At 44.8% G+C, this 19318-nt stretch overlaps 1 protein-coding gene across 4 annotated transcripts in view; it reads right to left on the bottom strand.

Annotated features, from left to right (window-relative positions):
* NUBP1 (NUBP iron-sulfur cluster assembly factor 1, cytosolic) overlaps positions 1-19318 on the bottom strand; it is a 52858-nt gene that overhangs the window by 3107 nt on the left and 30433 nt on the right. For 3 of the 4 annotated variants that reach the window (XM_073542839.1, XM_073542841.1, XM_073542842.1), the window contains 6 exons: positions 18165-18197; positions 14945-15035; positions 13970-14124; positions 12570-12680; positions 10882-10984; positions 9525-9608 (listed from right to left, as the gene is read on the bottom strand). In XM_073542839.1, the coding sequence (XP_073398940.1) occupies positions 9525-9608; positions 10882-10984; positions 12570-12680; positions 13970-14124; positions 14945-15035; positions 18165-18197 (577 nt within the window). The remainder of the gene's footprint in view (positions 1-9524; positions 9609-10881; positions 10985-12569; positions 12681-13969; positions 14125-14944; positions 15036-18164; positions 18198-19318) is intronic. The other variant, XM_073542840.1, reaches the window with a different exon arrangement.

Raw genomic sequence — 19318 nt, 5'->3', positions numbered from 1 at the left:
AACAAGCCACCTGGGAGACACACCAAACATGTGGAAGAAGGTGCTCTGGTCAGATGAAACCAAAATCGAACTTTTTGGCAACAATGCCAAACGATATGTTTGGCGTAAAAGCAACACAGCTCCTTGCCCTGAATACACCATCCCCACTGTCAAACATGGTGGTGGCAGCATCATGGTTTCGGGCTGCTTTTCTTCAGCAGGGACAGAGAAGATGGTTAAAATTGATGGGAAGATGGATGGAGCCAAATACAGGACCATTCTTGAAGAAAACCTGTTGGAGTCTGCAAAAGACCTGAGAATGGGACGGAGATTTGTCTTCCAACAAGACAATGATCCCAAACAAAGCAAAATCTACAATGGAATGGTTCACAAATAAACGTATCCAGGTGTTAGAATGGCCAAGTCAAAGTCCAGACCTGAATCCAATCGAGAATCTGTGGAAAGAGCTGAAAACTGCTGTTCACGAACGATCTCCATCAAACCTCACTGAGCTCGAGCTGTTTGCCAAGGAAGAATGGGCAAGAATTTCAGAGTCTCGATGTACAAAACTGATAGAGACATACCCCAAGCGACTTGCAGCTGTAATCGCAGCAAAAGGTGGCTCAACAAAGTATTAAGTTAAAGGGGCCGAATAATATTGCACGCCCCCTTTTCAGCTTTTGAATTTCCACAAAAATTTAAAAAAACCAATAAATTTCACTCAACTTCACAATTGTGTCCCACTTGCTGTTAATTCTTCACCAAAAATTTACATTTCGTATCTTTAGGTTTGAAGCATGATATGTGGGAAAAGGATGCAAAGTTCCAGGGGGGGGGGGGGGGCTGAATACTTTCTCAGGAAGAGAATTCCAGAGCCTCACTGCTCTTACCATGAAGAACCCTCTTCTATGCTGGTGCAGAAATTGTCTTTCCTCCAAGAACAAGGGGGCATTCTCTTCGTTTGGAGGAAAGACAATTTCTGCACCAGCATAGAAGAGGGTTCTTCACGGTAAGAGCAGTGAGGCTCTGGAATTCTCTTCCTGAGGAAGTGGTGATGGCCAACTCACTGAATGAATTTAAGAAAGGAATGGATGCTTTTCTTGTGAGTAACAGTATAGAAGGTTACGAATAACAGAATATTATAGGTAGATGGTTGACCCAGCTTAGGGGAAGGAATTTTTTTTCCCTATGGAGAATAGCTTAGTTACTCACCGATAACGGTGTTTCTCGGAACCCATGACAGCACCACGGAGAGAGGGGATCCTCCCTTCAGGGACAGGAACCTACAGATAAAAGGGCGGTACCTCTCCTCCGCCTTCAGTTGGTTACAGAGCATCAGAGGGTCTCCAGGTTAGTTAGACAACAGAAATATATACACAACATTATAATACTGCTTACTTATCAAAGCACCGTGCCTAAACGGAAACACTCTACTAACAGTAAAACGTGCTCACCATACTCGTGAAGGGGAGGGGAATAAGCGGGTGCTGTCATGGGTTCCGAGAAACACCGTTATCGGTGAGTAACTAAGCTATTCTCTCTCACCCATGACAGCACCACGGAGAGAATTTCAGAGATTGGTAGCTTAGGGAGGGACCACCGCCTGAAGGACCCTTCTCCCGAAGGTCAGGTCAGACGTAGAGGCTAGATCTAGGCGGTAGTGCTTGAAAAAGGTAGAAGGTGTTGACCAGGTGGCCGCCTTACAGATTTGTTCTATTGATACCTCAGATCTTTCAGCCCATGAGGTCGCCATTGCCCTTGTGGAATGAGCTCTCAGCCCCTCTGGGATGGTATTCCCGCTGGATGAATATGCCAGGGCGATCGCATCCCTTATCCACCTTGCCAGGGTACTCTTGGATGCTTTGAGCCCCTTCCGAGGACCCTGGAAACACACAAAGAGAGACCCTTGCTTCCTACATTTTTTGGTGGCCTCTAAGTATTGTACTAGGCACCTTTTAACATCTAAAGTATGGAATTTTTCTTCCCCTTTATTTTTTGGATTTGGGCAGAAGGAAGGAAGGACTACCTCCTGGGACCTGTGGAAATGTGACGACACTTTAGGTAAATAGGCTGGGTCCGGTTTTAGGATGACTATCGTCTAAAATTTTTGTAAAAGGAGGCCCTGCTGACAAGGCTTGAATATCGCTCACTCTTCGGGCTGATGTTAGTGCCACCAGAAGCACAGTTTTGAGTGATAGGATCTTTAGGGTTGCCGAGTGAATTGGTTCAAACAGAGGGCCTATCAGTGTTGAAAGTACAAGATTCAGGTCCCATGAGGGTAATCTTTGACTGACTATTGGCTTAGATCTGGTTGCGGCTTTAATAAACCGTGCTACCCAGGGGTCACCTGCCACATCATGGTTATAGAGGGCGCCTAACGCCGCTATTTGTACTTTTAATGTGTTGACCGCCAGACCCTGTTCTAGGCCCTTTTGTAGGAATTCTAGGATTTCATCAATCTGAACCCCATCCTGAACCTTTGCCCTAGAAGTGGATAGGAATTTTTTCCATGTCCTGCCGTAAGCTCTCATCGTAACCGGTTTCCTACTTTTTTGTAGTGTAGTTATCAGGTTTTCTGAAAATCCCCTGTCCCTCATCAGTGCCCTCTCAAATTCCATGCTCAGAAAGTCTGCCCTCTGATTCTCTGTACCGCGGATGTGTATGGCTGTCAGAGATAGCAGGTTTGCCTCCGCCAGTTTGAGGATTTTGGCGGATGTGTCCATTAGGGCTTGGGACCTGGTTCCCCCCTGATGATTTATATAGGCTACTGTGACTCGATTGAAAGGATGCGGACATGGTGATTCCGGAGTAGGGGTAGGAAGTGTGTTAACGCATAGCCTACTGCTAGAAGCTCCTTTTGATTTGAGGAGGCTTTTAGTTCTTGATTTCCCCATACGCTCTGAGCCACCTCGTTGTTCATGTGTGCTCCCCATCCTGTGGGACTGGCATCTGTTGTCACTATGCGTGTTATCTTTGTTGTCCAGGGGACCCCTTTGGACAGATTCTCCTGGCTTTGCCACCAAGCTAGGGAATGAATAGTGCTTGAATTTAGGGTAATACGACCCTCTAGGTGTCCCCCTATTGATGCCTGGTTGGCCAATACGTCCCACTGGAGATCTCTTGTGTGTATCTGAGCCCATTGAACTGCTGGCAGGCAGGCGGATAGGGAACCCAACAGTGACATAGCCTTCCTTAATGTCATGGCGGGATTTTGGATTGCTCTTGCTGTAATTTGAGCAATCTTCTCTTTTTTGCGGTCTGGGAGGTGACACTCCTGAATGCTTGAGTCTAATGTTAGGCCCAAGAATTCCTGTACCCTGCTGGGCTCCAATCTTGATTTTTTTAGATTTAGAAGCCAGCCCAGGTCTTGTAGAGTGTTCATCACTGTCATGGTATGCCTAGGTTACTTTAGGCAAAAACCCCGGGACCCCTGCGATGTCCCTCAGACTAGGGGAACCCTGTCTGTCCCTCTACCCAGGGTTTACACTGAAGGTGTGCCTGCCTGAGCCTCCACCCTGTCCCTGTCTCCTGTCCAGCCCTAAGCTGAACCCACCACCCTCCACCCAGTGAGGGGACCAGACACCAGACCCCACAAATACGTATGGACAGGGGTAAAAGAAACACCACACAGTTAATACACAAGGGAATACAATAATGTGCAAGGGCAACCAAATATATATATAACAGATTGGAGAAAGAACCACTGAGGGATATACTGCACCAGATATCAGACGCTCCAACACCACCACTGCTGACCGGTATTGCAAGCACTAGGCTAAAGCTATAGTCGGCGACGCCCATAGTCAGGACGAACTATTAAAAGACCAAGGGCGTGGCCCAGCCCTCAGCCAGCATGACAACCTGGTTAACCCTATCCCGACTGGAACAGAATACCCAACAGGGTATTACCGCTGTCTGCCGGACACCCTGGTGTGAACAGTGTCCGACATGACAATCACCCTGTCTCTCTGTTCCCTGCATTTTTGAGACGAGCTGTCCGCTATTAGGAAATCGTCTAAATACGGGATTATTATTATATCTTGTTCTCTTATATGAGCCATCATTTCCGCTACTATTTTGGTGAATACTCGCGGAGCTATCGATATTCCGAACGGCAGGGCCCTGTACTGGAATTCTTTCATTTTGCCTTTTATTGAGACGGCTAACCTTAGCTATTTCCTGGAGTCTTGGTGGATAGGGATGTGATAATAAGCGTCGCTTAGGTCCAACACCGTCATGTAGCAGTTTGGGAACAGGACATTGGTGGTAGATTTGATCGACTCCATTTTGAAGCTCTGATTCTTGACATATTTGTTTAGTTTTCTCAGATTTATAATAGTACGAAAGGTGCCGTCTGGTTTGGTCACTAGAAAGAGGAGGGAGTAGAACCCTCTGCCCATATCCTGCCGGGGAACCTCCTGGAGGACTCCTTTTTTCACTAGGCCTAGGACCTCGCTTTCTAGCGCTTCCTGTTCTCGCATACTGGATCTCAGCGGCATTGTTACATATTTTTGAGGCGGTAGAGAGAGGAAGTCTATCCTTAGGCCCTCCTGGATTAGGTTTATTATCCATGGGTTTGTTGAAATTCTCCTCCAGGCTGGAAGGAAAAAGGATAACCTTCCCCCCACCCTGGGCGTACTGTCACTTGGAGGGCTTTTTGTCCCGGGGAGAGTTACTAAAGAAGAAGCCTCTATCTCTTCTTTTGTCATCCCACTTTTGTTCCCTTGGTGGTCTTCTCTGAAAAAACCTCTTATTTCGAAAGGGCCTCTTAAATGCCGCTGGCCCTAAATTTGGGAATCCTTTTTTCTTGTCCCCTGCTTTCTGGAGGATGTCGTCTAACGTTTCCCCAAAAAGGAATTTCCCTTCACAGGGGATTGAGCATAGTTTCATCTTGGTCTGTAGGTCCCCTGGCCAACTTTTAAGCCATAGTGTTCTTCGGGCCGCATTTGAAAGTGCTGCCGTTTTGGACGATAGCCTGACTGAATCGGCCGATGAGTCCGCTAAGAATGCAGCCGCTCCCCTTATTACTGGGATAGAATCTAAGATCTTATCTCTAGGTGTCCCTTCCCTCAGTTGTTCCTCAAGTTGGTCTACCCATACCATTAGGGCTCTTGAGGTACATGTCGCCGCTATCGCTGGCCTGAGGTTACCCCCTGCCGACTCCCAAGCCCCCTTTAGAAAGGTATCTGCCTTTTTATCTAGGGGGTCCCTGAGGGTACCCATGTCCTCAAAGGGAAGGGCAAATTTCTTTGATGCCTTAGCGACTGCTACATCAAGTTTCGGGGCTTTATCCCAAGACGTAGATGCCTCCTCCTCAAAGGGATATTTTCTTTTAAGGGAAGGGACCGTAGTATTTTTTCTGTCTGGCTTATCCCATTCTTTTTTGATTAGACCCTTGACAATCTCGTTTAGCGGAAATACTCTCCGTTTTTTCTGGCTTAGTCCCCCGAACATTATGTCCTGGACTGTTTTATCCGGCCTCGGGTCCAATACCCCCATGGTAGACCTTACAGCTTTCACTAGTTTGTCTACCTCTTCTAAGGGAAAACAATGGCGTCCTCCTGTTTCCTCGTCTGAGGATGAGGAGCCGAATTCTGAGGATTTAGACGAGATTTCTCCCGATGTGGAAGAATCTGACTGGGAGGTTTCTACCGCGTCTTTTTTCCTCGTTTTATCCTTATGTTTAAGGGATTCGAGGGCACTCTGGACCTCTGATTTAATTGCGGCCCTTAGGTCAGATGCGAAATCCGGAGTCTCCTGACACACAATTTCTTTTGTACAGGACTCGCATAGTTTTTTCTCCCATGATACCGGTAGGGGTTTAGTGCAAGTGGGACATTCCCTGTTCTTTTTTGCCTTCTTTTTTCCCTAATAAGGGAGAGGGATTTGTATTACAACGGTGAACATTCACGAAGATCACTTACCCCAAAAAGGCGCGCGGCTGCAGGTACCGGTTCGGGAGACGGAGTCAGGTCCTGTATAGGCTGATCTCCTGGTGGCATTTTGCTCCTCGCTGCTGACGTACTACGCCGCGGGGAGTGACTGCTGGAACGGCTCTCCATGCTTCGTTCCTTCTGGTGGTGGTGTTGGAGGTGCTGCTGCTGCTTCAGCTGCTGCCTGGCATGCTGCTGGTCGCTATCCTCCATTATCAGGATCGCTTCCAGCCAGGAGCTTCTACGCCTCACCACTTTTAAATTTACCGCCCCGTGACGTCACCGCTCCACCTGCACGCGCTGGACGGGGATCGCGCTCCTGCGCATGCGCCTGGTCCCGGGATCCGGAAGTCGTCTTCTCTACTTCCGGGGCAGCGGCCATCTTGGTACTCTCCGTACCATGGCGCTGCCCCCCTTCCATCGGGCCCCGCAGAGCCCCGATCTCCTCTCCGGAGCGGCGACTCCGGCGTTTCCCCCCGCTCACCTGGCAGCCTGCATCGGCCCCGGCGGTGGCGGCTTCGGGTACCGCACCTGCCGCGACAGGGGCCTCCCCGCTGCCGATCCCCGGACAGGCCGGCCCCGGCTCCATTAACAGGTACGCCGTACTGTGAGTCCCTCCGTCAGGGACAGATACCCAACTGAAGGCGGAGGAGAGGTACCGCCCTTTTATCTGTAGGTTCCTGTCCCTGAAGGGCGGATCCCCTCTCTCCGTGGTGCTGTCATGGGTGAGAGAGAAAATTGGCTTCTACTCTGTGGGTTTTTTGCCTTCCCCAGGATCAACAATGCAGAACAGCTGCACTAAAAATAGGCTGAACTAGATGGACATAAGGTCTTCCTTCAGCCTTCAAACCTATGTTACTTTTCAGTTTTTGAATTTCCACAAAAATGTAAAATAACCAATAAATTTCGCTCAACTTCACAATTGTGTCCCACTTGCTGTTAATTTTTCACCAAAAATTTACATTTGGTATCTTTAGGTTTGAAGCATGATATGTGGGAAAAGGTTGAAAAGTTCCAGGGGGGCCGAATACTTTCGCGAGGCACTGTATATACTGCAATAATACAGTGTGGTTCTGCTACAGAGCTCAGCTTGTGCCTGAGCTACACAGGCGAATCAAGGTGGCAGTTACAGCTGCTATGGTAACTCAGTGGTTCCCTACGATTGTGTTGTAGAGAGCCGATGGGGACCAGTCCACATGCAATGACGTTATATGAATACTGCAGTCAGTGAACTGGCTCCGTCATTTAAATAGTTAAAGTGTAATGATCAGAGCAAGCTCTGGCCTCTAGAGTTCCAGACAGATGCCAACTATGCAACACTTCTGGCGTTTGCCTACTAAGAAGCAGGCTCAACACCCGAGCAGGCAGCAAACATTTTATTAGGGCAATAAGGAATGTGAGTTATATGTCGTTAAAGGGGTATGCGTCTGTTTGATGTATAATAATGAACTAATGAGCACAGCTTTCTTTCCAAAGTTAAAAAAAACCTCCCTATTTTTGAAAATCAGCAAAGGTAAAGCAGACAGCTGGATATTTGGCCCTCCCCAGCCTAAAAATAGCAGCCCACAGCCACCCCAGAAAAGATGCATCTATTATATGCTGCTCTGCCTGGATCTTCCCACTTGCACTGGTGCGTTTTCAAGCGGGGTAATATTTTGGGGTTGATATCAGCTGATATCAAGCCCAGAGGTCTATCAGACACCCCCTGTGGGGCCCACCGTAGCCGCGTACCACTGAACACCCCCTCCTCCAGCCCAGGGACCACAGCATCGTCCCACTAGCTTCCTGCAGTAGTCATCCTGCCGTCGGACACTCTGCTCCACCGCACCCCCCGTAAGCTACATTTGAACTAGTAGACCCACCCCCATTTCCCCCCCAAATTTGGGGCAAAAAACTGCGTTTTATAATCCAAAAAATGCGATAAATTAAAAAAAAAACAAAAAAAAAAAACAAACAACACTATCTGGGGTCCTTTTTATTTTTTAATAACCAGCCAAGGAACAGAAGGCAGCTGTGAGCTGGTATTATTCTGGGAAGGGGACAATATCCATGGATATTTCCAGCTTATTAATATCAGCCCCCAGCTTTCTGCTTTGCCTTTCCTGATTATTAAAAATAGGCGGACCCTGGGATCCTATAAAAAAAAAAAAAAAAAATTATGTTCCCCCTATTTTTATTAACCAGCTAAGGCAGCTGGTGGTTGATATTAATAGGCTGGGAGGGGCCATAGACATTGGCCCTTCCCAAACTACCACCACCAGGTAAGTAAAAAGAGAAGAAAACGCAAGAAAAAAAATCTTAAATTTGAAAAAACAAAAAACTTAATTTCCCTCTTTCCCAATTTCCACCTAGTAAAAAAGAAGAAACAAAATCCACAGAGTCCACAGTAATCCATAATATGGAGGTCCCCTGTCTTCTTCATCCAGTCTACGGAGCTCCGTTCAAAGAACGCAGTTCCATAGACTGGAGCAGCAGCCACTGCTGAGTTTGACGCTGTACTATGCGAGACCCCGTTGCTGTGAACTGTGGTGACGTCAGTAAGTTTATCTCAGTTCACAGCAGATGACTCAAGAAGGCAACGTGAGAACCAACAATGGCTGCTGCTCCAGTCTATAGAGCTGCGTTCTCTGAATGAACTGGATGAAGACGACTGGGATTGTTGCAGGACCTCCATATTATGGATTACAGCAGACCCTGTGGATTACTACTATTTTTTTTAATAAATGGGTAAAAGAGTGAAATTGTTGGGGGGGTGTTTTTTCTTTTCTTCTTTCAAATAAAGATTTTTTTTTGTGTATTTTCTTCAGATTTTAATTACGGGGTAAGTAATGGGGGTGTCTTATAGACGCCTCTCCGTTACTACCCCTTGGCCATTACACAGCTGACATCAACCCCACAATCCCACCCTGATTGCCACAGCACTAGGGCAATTGGGAAGAGATGAGGCCAAGTGCCAGAATTGGCGCATCTAATGGATGTGATATTTCTGTGGCAGCTGAGGGCTGGTGCCATTTATATCAGCCCCTAGCTGTCTGCTTTGCCTTAGCTGGTTATTAATCTTTTGTTTTAAGGGTCCTCCCATTTTTAATAACCAGCAAAGGCAAAGTAGACAGCTGGAGGATGACATTAATAGGTTGGGAAGGTCCATGGATATTGGCGTCTTCCCAGAACAAAAAGACCAGCTCACAGTTGTCTGCTTTCCCTTGGCTGGTCATGAAAAATAAGGGGGAACCCGATGTCATTTTTCTTCTTTATTAGTATTTTTAATTCATTTATTAGTAATAAAAAAAAAAACAAAAAAAAAAAACAGTGTGGGGTCCTCCCTATTTTTAATAACCAGCTAAGTGAAAACTGACAGCCGCAGACTTCTATTAATAGGCTGGGAATGCCCATGTTTATTGAGCCATTCCCAACCTACAAATATCAGCCTGCAGCCACCCCAGAAGTGGCAGATCAGCTCTTCATTATTCTAATGTTTCGGTAGCAATCTAGGTAATTGTTTTTGGCTTAGTAATGGAGAGGTGTCAGCCCCGAGATCTATGGACATCTGCATGACCCTATAGGGTGAGGGGAAAAGTGATCAGTATAAAAGAAAAATGGTTCAGTACATACTTTGTATTATGGTTCTGTAGGACAACGTTGCTGGAGAATCTGGAATTACAGCAAGAAATGATTTTCCTGTGTCACAGCTCTTTCCTTAAAACAAAAAAAATAAAAGTACAATAATTTCTGAGTCTTTACTACAAGTATTTTTTAGGTTATGCTCACACGCAGCATTTTTTCCTGCAGAAAACCTGCACTCTAGACAGTAAAAAAAGCCCAATTTACAGTGCTTTCACAGCGTTTTTTGTAATTTTTTTGGATGCGGATTACGCATGCTTTGTCTACAGTACGTTTTTTTAATAGAGTTAATTTTAGTCACCAAAACAGCTTAAAATGCTGCAAAAACATTTTTACTGCATTTGGAGCATTTTTTCACTTTCTCATTACTTTCTATGGGTGAAAAAACGCTGCAAATCAGCTGAAAGAACTGAAGAGCTGCAGATTTAAAAAAATGCTGCAGTTCTCAAATTTAGTCACAAAAAAACACACATACAAGATTTCTGAAATCTCAGCTTTTCCTGTTACTGTAAAAAGCAGCCTTAAAAAAAAAAAAAAAAAAGCTGCAAAAAACGCAGCAAAAATGCTGCATGTGAACATGGCCTCACTGTGTCTGCCCAGCATCCTTATAGAGGACCTTACATCAATTAAGGAATTTGCTTTCAAGACCTGGTGGGGGCATCACAACACATTAGGAGACCCCAATCAGAGGACTATAAAACATCCGGACTCCTTATCTATGTACTGGTCCAATATTTATGTTTCTCCCTCTCCCATATTGATAGTTCTGCTTCACGTCACTTGTCTCATCTATTGCATTTTTTCTGTGCTGTATTGTGCATAAATATGTGATTCTTCAGATTTTGTATTAGTCTAGCCTGATGAAGAGACCCGAGTAGTCTGGAAAGCTTGCAATGTGTTACCATCTTTTCAGTTAGCCATTAAAAGGTATCAACTACTGAGGACTCTCAATCCTGAATATTTTTCTATCTACTGGCTAACACGGTACAAAGATATACATCTTTCCTGTATCAAAACATAGGTTTGAACAGTCATTCTGTGTCGACAGAGTCCCTTTAAAAGTGGTCACTAAATGTATGGGGCGGCGTTGGTGCAGCTGCCGAAAGAGCAGATAACTGATTGTGGGGGTGTGGAGTGTAGGACCCCAACTGATCGGATACTGATGACCTATCTTACAGATTGTCCCGTACAACCCCTTCATGGTTCTTAGGAGGAAGTTTCCCATTTACATTAAATTCAGAGAGCTGAGAAATGCCTAAAACCTAAAGTAAAAAGCTGAATAAACTGTATTATTTACACTAGGGCTCCATTTGTTATAGACAAGAATGTGGAATAACCTGTCACCGACCTATATTTGGGTCCAAGGGAACCCGACCCAGCAGGGGAATGTGGAGATCGCTGCACATTTTCTCTGCTCCACCCGTAGTTGGAGGGAAAATCTGAGATTCATTCTGAAAGGAGAGGAATAAGAAGAAACGGTCATTACATGGAGCTCTACAGAGATTCATCCTCGGAGCGAGATCTTTCTTACCTAAATTCAAATTTGGCTGCTATTTTGCTGGATTCAAATGGGCCGAAAAGGGGTTAAAAGGTAAAATGTACCCCTCACACGTCCCTGACACCATTTCCTAGTCAGTCCTCCGCCAGCTTCCTAAAGCTCTTTACTCCTACTGGCATCGGCTAGTCGTCAATGCACGAACTTAGATCATGAGCGTGTTTTCTCACGCGTCCACGTGGGGCAGCACGTCGCATGGTGAGCGTCAAGGCCTAGAAGAGAGTGAAGAGGAGACCGGAGCAGGAGAGGGGGCCTTAGGAAGCCGGCGGAAAACTGGGACCAAGCTGCGGTGGTTGGCAGGGATAGGCGAGGAACGAGTAAAGGATGAGATTTTATTCCTATACATTTATGGGGTCAGCATAATAAATGTTTTTGGTTTTTTGCTGCAAATCATTCGATTTGCATTCGATAAATTCTTTTTGACACATTGTGCCGCAACTAATGAAAAGACAAAAAGAAGCGACTGTGATATAAATACTCCTATTTTGTGTAGTGTTGCAGGTCTCCGAGCGCAGCCTGCGGTGTAAACAATGGCGCGCCCTCTCATGTTGCCATGGTAGCGTACGGGGACAAGTGTCTTTTATTATGCCAATAAACATCAATGTGCTCACTAAACAGTACAAAGCTAAGAAAGCAGATCTGTATGTCACACATATGTATAACCATAGCAATCAGGATGAAAGCGTCCATTGTCCACGCTGCTCACTCCGCTCATATTACAAAAGGATTCTCATTTTAGGACTAAATAGCCTTATTTACCAAGACCCTTTAAAGAATGTTTTCACATTTTAAGTTTCAAGCGGACCCTTTTTCCTAAATTCTTCATGTTGAACTGGACATACGATGTAATAGTGATTGCAGAGTGGAAAACTTTTTTTTTTTTTTATTTTGTCTCTCGATTGACATAATATATCTGCAAAGTACAGTATTTAGCATCTAATGAGTTAAAAAAGTAATGGGGGTGTGTGTACGGCTTTCTCGTATAATGCTGACCAATCATATGCAGGCAACAACACTCACAGGAAAGAAGAACACCCCCCTGCCATATCTACAGAGCAGATTCCTGTGTGGGGGAGATGTAATGATTCCGCTCTGATCACCTGCATGGAGCAGTGTGGGGAGGGGCAGCACAGCTGTGTTTAGCGGTGTCAGTGTGGGGAGGGGCAGCACAGCTGAGTTTAGCGGTGTCATTAAAAACCCTTCAAAAAATAAAAAACTTCATATATATTATATGATAAAGGTTCTCTTTAAAAGGGGGTTTCCCATACGCATCATTTATCAGGTCTCCACAGAATGGGGGGTTAAATGTATGACTGCTGGGGATGCTGCAGTTAGGAGAATGGAGTTCCCACAGTCCATTGTGAATGGAGCATGTGCGACCACCACTCCATTTACTGTCCATGGCACTGACAAAGATTTTACATTCCTGATGTAATGTAGCTTACACTATAATGGTATCTATAAGAAGTCCAAGCACGCACCTTGCATTTTGGGCAGATAAAACCGCTCATGTTTTCTACAACTCCTATAATTGGTAAATTTACTTTGCGACAAAAATTGATTTCTTTTCGTACATCCTGCAGTGACACCTCCTAGTAAAGAGAAAGAGAAAACTTGTAAGAAGCTTAATGACATGGTGATTACCCTGCAACAAAGTCCACGTCTATAAGCCTGGGCTACACTGCAACTGTTTTGTAACCCTACTGATTGATTTCAGCTATTTAGTTACTAGTTCAAGACGACCCAATTTTGCTTACAACTCAATAACTTCTTGGACTGCAGCTACGTAGTTAAAATCAGTAAGTAGCGCTACAAAAAAAGTTGCAGTGTAGCCTTGGCCTAATGGAATCTTAGCTACGGTACATGGTGATCTTTTGTCAACTACTGGTCCAGACTGATAGATGCCATCTGTCCGCTGTGACAAACTGCCGGCAATCAGAAAAGGTTTCCTCTATCCTGTGGTTAGGCGATATAGGTAATTAGCGGCACAAGTTCAACATCACCCTGACGGAGCTGTGAAAGCTGCAGCGCTGTGTCCTCCACTGACCTTGCGAAATTTTGTCACACATGCGCTGCAATCCATGGGCAGCCATTGATGGGCTGCAGCCTTCACCGCACCATCAGCATAGTAGGTTTTATTTTTTTAAAGGGAATCTGTCACCCCTTTTTGAGATATCATATAATGATATCATTCAATTGTGTGTCACATAAGGATTCTCTTAGTACTTTTGCTTTCCCCTGACCCCGCACCTTTCATGCATAAATACCTTTTCTATATCGGTTCAGATGTATGTAAACTGCTGCTGTCCGGTCCGATGGGCGGGGCTTATTCACCTGCTCCCCCCTCCCTGTCTTGCTCTACACAAGAAGAAATGCGTAGAGCAAGACAGGGAGGGGAGGGGGGGAGCAGTTGAATAACCCCGCCCAGCGGACAGGACAGCAGCAGTTTACATACATCTGAACCGATATAGAAAAGGTATTTATGCATGAAAGGTGCGGGGTCAGGGGGAAGCAAAAGTACTAAGAGAATCCTTATGTGACACACAATTGAATGATATCATTATATGATATCTCAAAAAAGGGGTGACAGATTCCCTTTAAAGAACATTCGGAACATTCAAACTGTGTCCGGTAGAGGACAACCACCAACACCCGACAATGACATGCCACCAGGCCCAGCCTCAATTTTGAGTTTCACTTTCACAATAAAAGAAATTGTTCAAATGGGGGCTGGGCAGGGCTGGTCAGTAATGGGCAGCCTCTAAGCCAGCCCCAAAGGAACTGATCACCTGGTAGCACCATATTTTCAGGAGGCTGCTTACCAAGACCTGAAAAAATATTAAAAACTGAGCAAACAGCATATAAAAATGGAAAGTCTTACCTGAGGAGTAGTGATGATGACAGCGCCATCAATGTGGGCTGCACTGAGATACTGAACCACTGACAGGTGCTCATCAGAGGTGCCCGGAGGAGTGTCCACTATCAGGTAATCCACTTCTCCCCAGTCTACATCTCTTAAAAACTGTTTAATCATTCCTGAAGGATTGGAAAGCAAACAGTATTAACACATCAAACACTCCCCAGCCATTCATTTCTATCACATATACTGTACACCCAGAAGAGACCACGTGGCCGAACCATCATCGGATCACGTGGCCAAACAATCATCGTCACCTCAGACTAAATTGGTGTGTGTGTGGATTGTGCAAAGTGATAAACAGTCATTTGTCCAGTCATGCCAGACACTGGTGGTCTCACATCTTTGGAAGCCAGTCTACATAACAGGACACTATGTGCACTAGGAATACAGAACAATCCATACTTCTCTAAAGATTCAGAGACAAAGGGCCTGATACATCAAGACCAGCATGGTTCACGCTGGAAAGGGGGTGCACTCCTGAGGAGAGAAGACTCCTTTGCGACCGTATATCAAACTTATGTCATGTGGGTGCATCGGGTATATGAATACGGCTTGGAAACCGAACCCGCGCCATACTTGGCAGACAATGGCTATGTTACATAGCCGACATCTGCCGATTGTAGCAGAGGCCAATGCGAGCTCCATTAAAACGATACTGAAGCCTCTCGTGACTGCCATGATGATACTCCAATGGAGCCCACCTGTGCACCACTACAAGATCCTCCATGTAACACTACAACAGCACTGAAGGGGAAAGGTTTGCCTGGCCTGAATATTATTGCACTGAGCGCTGGCTTTATTCCACAACTGAGTTATCCTGCTTTCTTTATAATGTATGTTCCTGAATTTGGTAAGGCAGGGGGGTTTGATGAAGGGAATGAATAATCTCCTTTATAGGGACTAATTTCAGCTTAAATACATGAATTTCATACAAACCATTTTTCTTGGGGCCCCTCCATATAACTGCGTCATCGGGACTGCCAAGTAGGAAGCCGACAGACATCACCGCCAGGTTGTCCTCTACATACTGAGATACAAGCACAGGAAGTTCACAACTGACCCGAGAACAAAGGGTATTGCTGCTCCTATACTTTACATTTCACAAGTGACGATATAAATTATATTCTCAAGAAACTACAACGGAGCACGAGTGGTCACAAAAACACCGACATATTCTATAAAACAGTAATATAAAAATTAGTGCCACCTGACGGCTGATGTGATACAGATATCGCAGAAGAGAAAGAAGGTGGATCCAGGCAACCACTGTCTGGAAAGTGACATCACTCGGGGGGTATTTTTGAGGGTATTATAAGAGATAATCTGCAGAAATTAATTGCAGAGAATATTATAATAAATGAAAACTAGCATGGATTCATGATAGATAAGTTGTGTCTAACCAACATGTTGGGTTTCTATGAGGAGATAAGTTCAAATCTGGATGTCGGTAATGCGGCCGATGTGATTTATCTGGACTTTGCAAAGGCATTTGATACTGTACCACATAACAACCTTATACTAAAGCTCCAGAAGCAAGGACTGGGGGGAACTATATGCAGATGGATAAGGAAATGGTTAAGAGACAGAAAATAAAGTAATTGTAAATTGTATTTTCTTGAAAAGTAATTAAGTCAGTAGTGGGAACAGAGACCAACAGCGGCGAGGCCCCAAGGACCAACAGCGGCGAGGCCCCAAGGACCAACAGCGGCGAGGCCCCAAGGACCAACAGTGGCGAGGCCCCAAGGACCAACAGCGGAGACGCCCCAAGGACCAACAGCGGAGACGCCCCAAGGACCAACAGCGGAGACGCCCCAAGGATCTGTGTTGAGACCAATTCTTTTTACTTTCTTTATTAATGAGTTCGTGGATGGGATTTCAAGTAAAGGGTCAGTCTTTGCTGATGACACAAAACAGTAGGATAATAAAAATTGAGCCTGACACTATAATATTACAAAACGATCTGGATAAGATGTCTGAATGGGCAAACACGTGGCAGATGAGTTCTACAGTTAATAAATGTAGAGTAACGCACCCGAGACGGAGTGATCGTCTTGTTGCACTGTTCTTATTGGAATATACACATTGCAGATACAGACTGAAGGCCGTACAACCACACAGGAACACATACAAAAACACAGAGTAAAGAAACACACGTGTGTTAAACCTTAGATTCCTCACAGTATCCCACTTTTACACTCCACGAGCATTCTCTCAAGCAGCTTCATCAGCTAGGCACCTGGAATGACTTTTCAGGTCTCAAAGAAGATCCCAAAAGTGCTGAGCACTTGTTGGCTGCTTAGTCTTTACGCTGAGGTCTGACTCATCCCAAAGAATGTCTATAAGGCTGAGGGTGGGCGATCACTCTCCTTGGTTACACAGTCGTTACATAGCACGGAGGCATTTTTGGTCATTGTCCTGTTGTAACACAAATGATAGCCCCGCTAAGTTCAAGCCAGATAGGATGGCATGTCATTGCAGAATTCAGTGGTAGCCATGCTGGGTAAGTGTGCTTTGAATTTGGAATACACCAACAGTATCACCAGCACAGCACCCCGCACACCTCCTCCTGAATGTTTCAGTGGACCTCACACGTAGAAACCATCCATCCTTTTCTGCATCTCACAAGACATTGCAGTTGATATCAAAAAATCTCACATTTTAACTCATCAGACCACAGTAGCAATTTCCAGTGATCTAATGCCCAGTCCTTGTGTTTGGCCCAAACAAGTCTCTTCTTGTTTGCGGCTCTCAGTAGTGGCTTCTTTGCAGCAATTTGACCAAAAAGGCCTGCTTCCCACCATCTCCTCTGCAGAGTTTATGTTGAGATATGTCTGCTACTTGAGGTTTATGCATCACTAATGACGGCTATTATCTGAGGAGATGTTAATCTGCGGTGTCTTAGGATGGTATCTAATTTTAGGACTTCTTTTCCTGGGAATGGACCTCATGAGAGCCAATTTCATCTTAGCAATTGATGGTTTTCATTATTGAACTTAAGGATATCTTCAAGGTACTAGCAATTTTCCAGACTGACTTTCCTTCATGTCATAAAGTAATGATGGACTTTTTCGCTTGAATAGTCGAGTGGTTCTTGCCAAATTCTGGCTTAGAACAGTTGTGAAATAGCTCCATACAGTGCTGAGCCCTGTGTAACACCACACTGGCTCCTCAAAACACACCCAGATGGTCGCAAACACTTGCTAAAGGCCAGGGATTCCACAGTCGAGCTCTTCGAGGCATATCTGTTCATTGGCAGCCATTTCAGGTGACTACCTGACTAAGCTGCTTGAAATAATGCCGAGGTGATGTACAACTATCATCTGAGCAACACATGGATATTGTGGGGAATCTAAGGTTTAGCATGCAATGTCTTTTTCAAGTGGACTCCACCACAGAGACCTCGTAAAAGAAAAAAAAAGAAAAAGGTCATAAAAAAAATAAGCATTTCTATGTAAAAACAATTTGCTGTGCATATATTCAGGCTTCTGAACGTCTTTCAATGACATGTCCCTTCTTCTGGCGTTTTTCTGTGCTGTACTTTACAATACAAGTCAATGGGAATTCTCAGAAGATGCACGGAGGACGACTGCATGTTTGGCCATCATTTTTGCTTTAAAATGCAGTCTCTTCATTTAATGGAGGGGAAAAAAAAGTCAGGAAAACAGCAGGGAAATAAAATAAATAAATAAAAAAAAAAGAAGCCCGGTGGCTCAAACTGTAAAAAAAAAAAAAAAAACACACACACAACAAACCAAGAAAATGTTCAAAAGCCGACAAAAAACAAAACAAAAAAAACCAAAAACCTTATGGCTTCTGTAATAATGGCAGACCTATCAGCATTTTAGTTATTACTATTCATAATCTAGCTATGAATTAAAAAAAAAAAAAAAAATTGTTGAGATGGTTTGGGAGAAAAGGAGAAAAAAAAAAAAAAAAAAAAAAGTCCATCCCGTCAAGCTCAACTACACAGTATATAAAGGTCAGCAGCTCTGTACATCAGCATGAGCACTGCGATCACTATATAGAAAGGTGCAGTGTGGCCACTAGGGGTCACTGTAGGCTTTGGTGTGGCACTTTGCACACTTGTACTTGCATAGTCCACTATTCCCATAATATACAGCCATTCGGCAGTCCGATTAGGAGGACAGATACTTACAACAGGTGACCATCCTGAGCCACTTTGGTGAACCTAACGGTAAAAAAGGATTAACAATAATTAGTACAAGTAGAAAGACCACAACGTTAGATTTTCACCTATGTTACTATGGTGGATTAACTTCTATTTATCAAAGTAAGACTGATAAAAAGAAAGAATCTGTGAATATTTTCTCATTGCTATATTTTCCTAAAGGGTTAAAAGAAACCCCCCCCCCCCCCCCCAAAAAAAAAAAAAAAAAGCAGTACTAATAAAAAAGAGTTGACAGAAGACTTAAAGGGAACCAGTCATGTCAGATAACACTATTAAAGATGTTGTCCACTACTTTATCATTGACAACACCCTTCGGATAGGTCATCAGTGTCTCATCAGTGGGGATGCAACACCCTGCACCCCCCCCCCCCCCCCGATCAGCTGTTCTCCGTGTCGGCGGCTACAAATGCTCAATTGCGCAGCGGCTCCGCCTTCTGATAGTGGCGGCAGCTGGGTACTACACATCCGCCTCCTATTGATTTGCCTCCCCACCGATCAGACATTGATCACCTATCCTAGGGATAAAGCATATGAAGTATACAAAGTATATACTACAGTATATGATATAGAAGTACATGAAGTATATGATAAAGTAGTGGACAACCTCTTTTGCTTGCAGATATACACTCACTGGCCACTTTATTAGGTACACCTGTCCAACTGTGTGTTAAGACTTAATTTCTAATCAGCCAATCACATGGCGGCAACTCAGTGCATTTAGGCATGTAGACATGGTCAAGACAATCTCCTGCAGTTCAAACCGAGCATCAGTATGGGGAAGAAAGGTGATTTGAGTGCCTTTGAACGTGGCATGATTGTTGGTGCCAGAAGGGCTGGTCTGAGTATTTCAGAAACTGCTGATCTACTGGGATTTTCACGCACAACCATCTCTAGGGTTTACAGAGAATGGTCCGAAAAAGAAAAAAAATCCAGTGAGCGGCAGTTCTGTGGCCGGAAATGCCTTGTTGATGCCAGAGGTCAGAGGAGAATGGGCAGACTGGTTCGAGCTGATAGAAAGGCAACAGTGACTCAAATTGCCACCCGTTACAACCAAGGTAGGCAGAAGAGCATCTCTGAACGCACAGTGCGTCGAACTTTGAGGCAGATGGGCTACAGCAGCA

This window comes from Dendrobates tinctorius, unplaced genomic scaffold, assembly GCF_039654945.1.
Source record: "Dendrobates tinctorius isolate UK_male_01 unplaced genomic scaffold, ASM3965494v1 ptg000129l, whole genome shotgun sequence".
Classification (NCBI taxonomy): Eukaryota; Metazoa; Chordata; class Amphibia; order Anura; family Dendrobatidae; genus Dendrobates; species Dendrobates tinctorius.
Note: the sequence above shows the minus strand (reverse complement) of the source record. Positions and strands in the feature narration are given on the sequence as shown.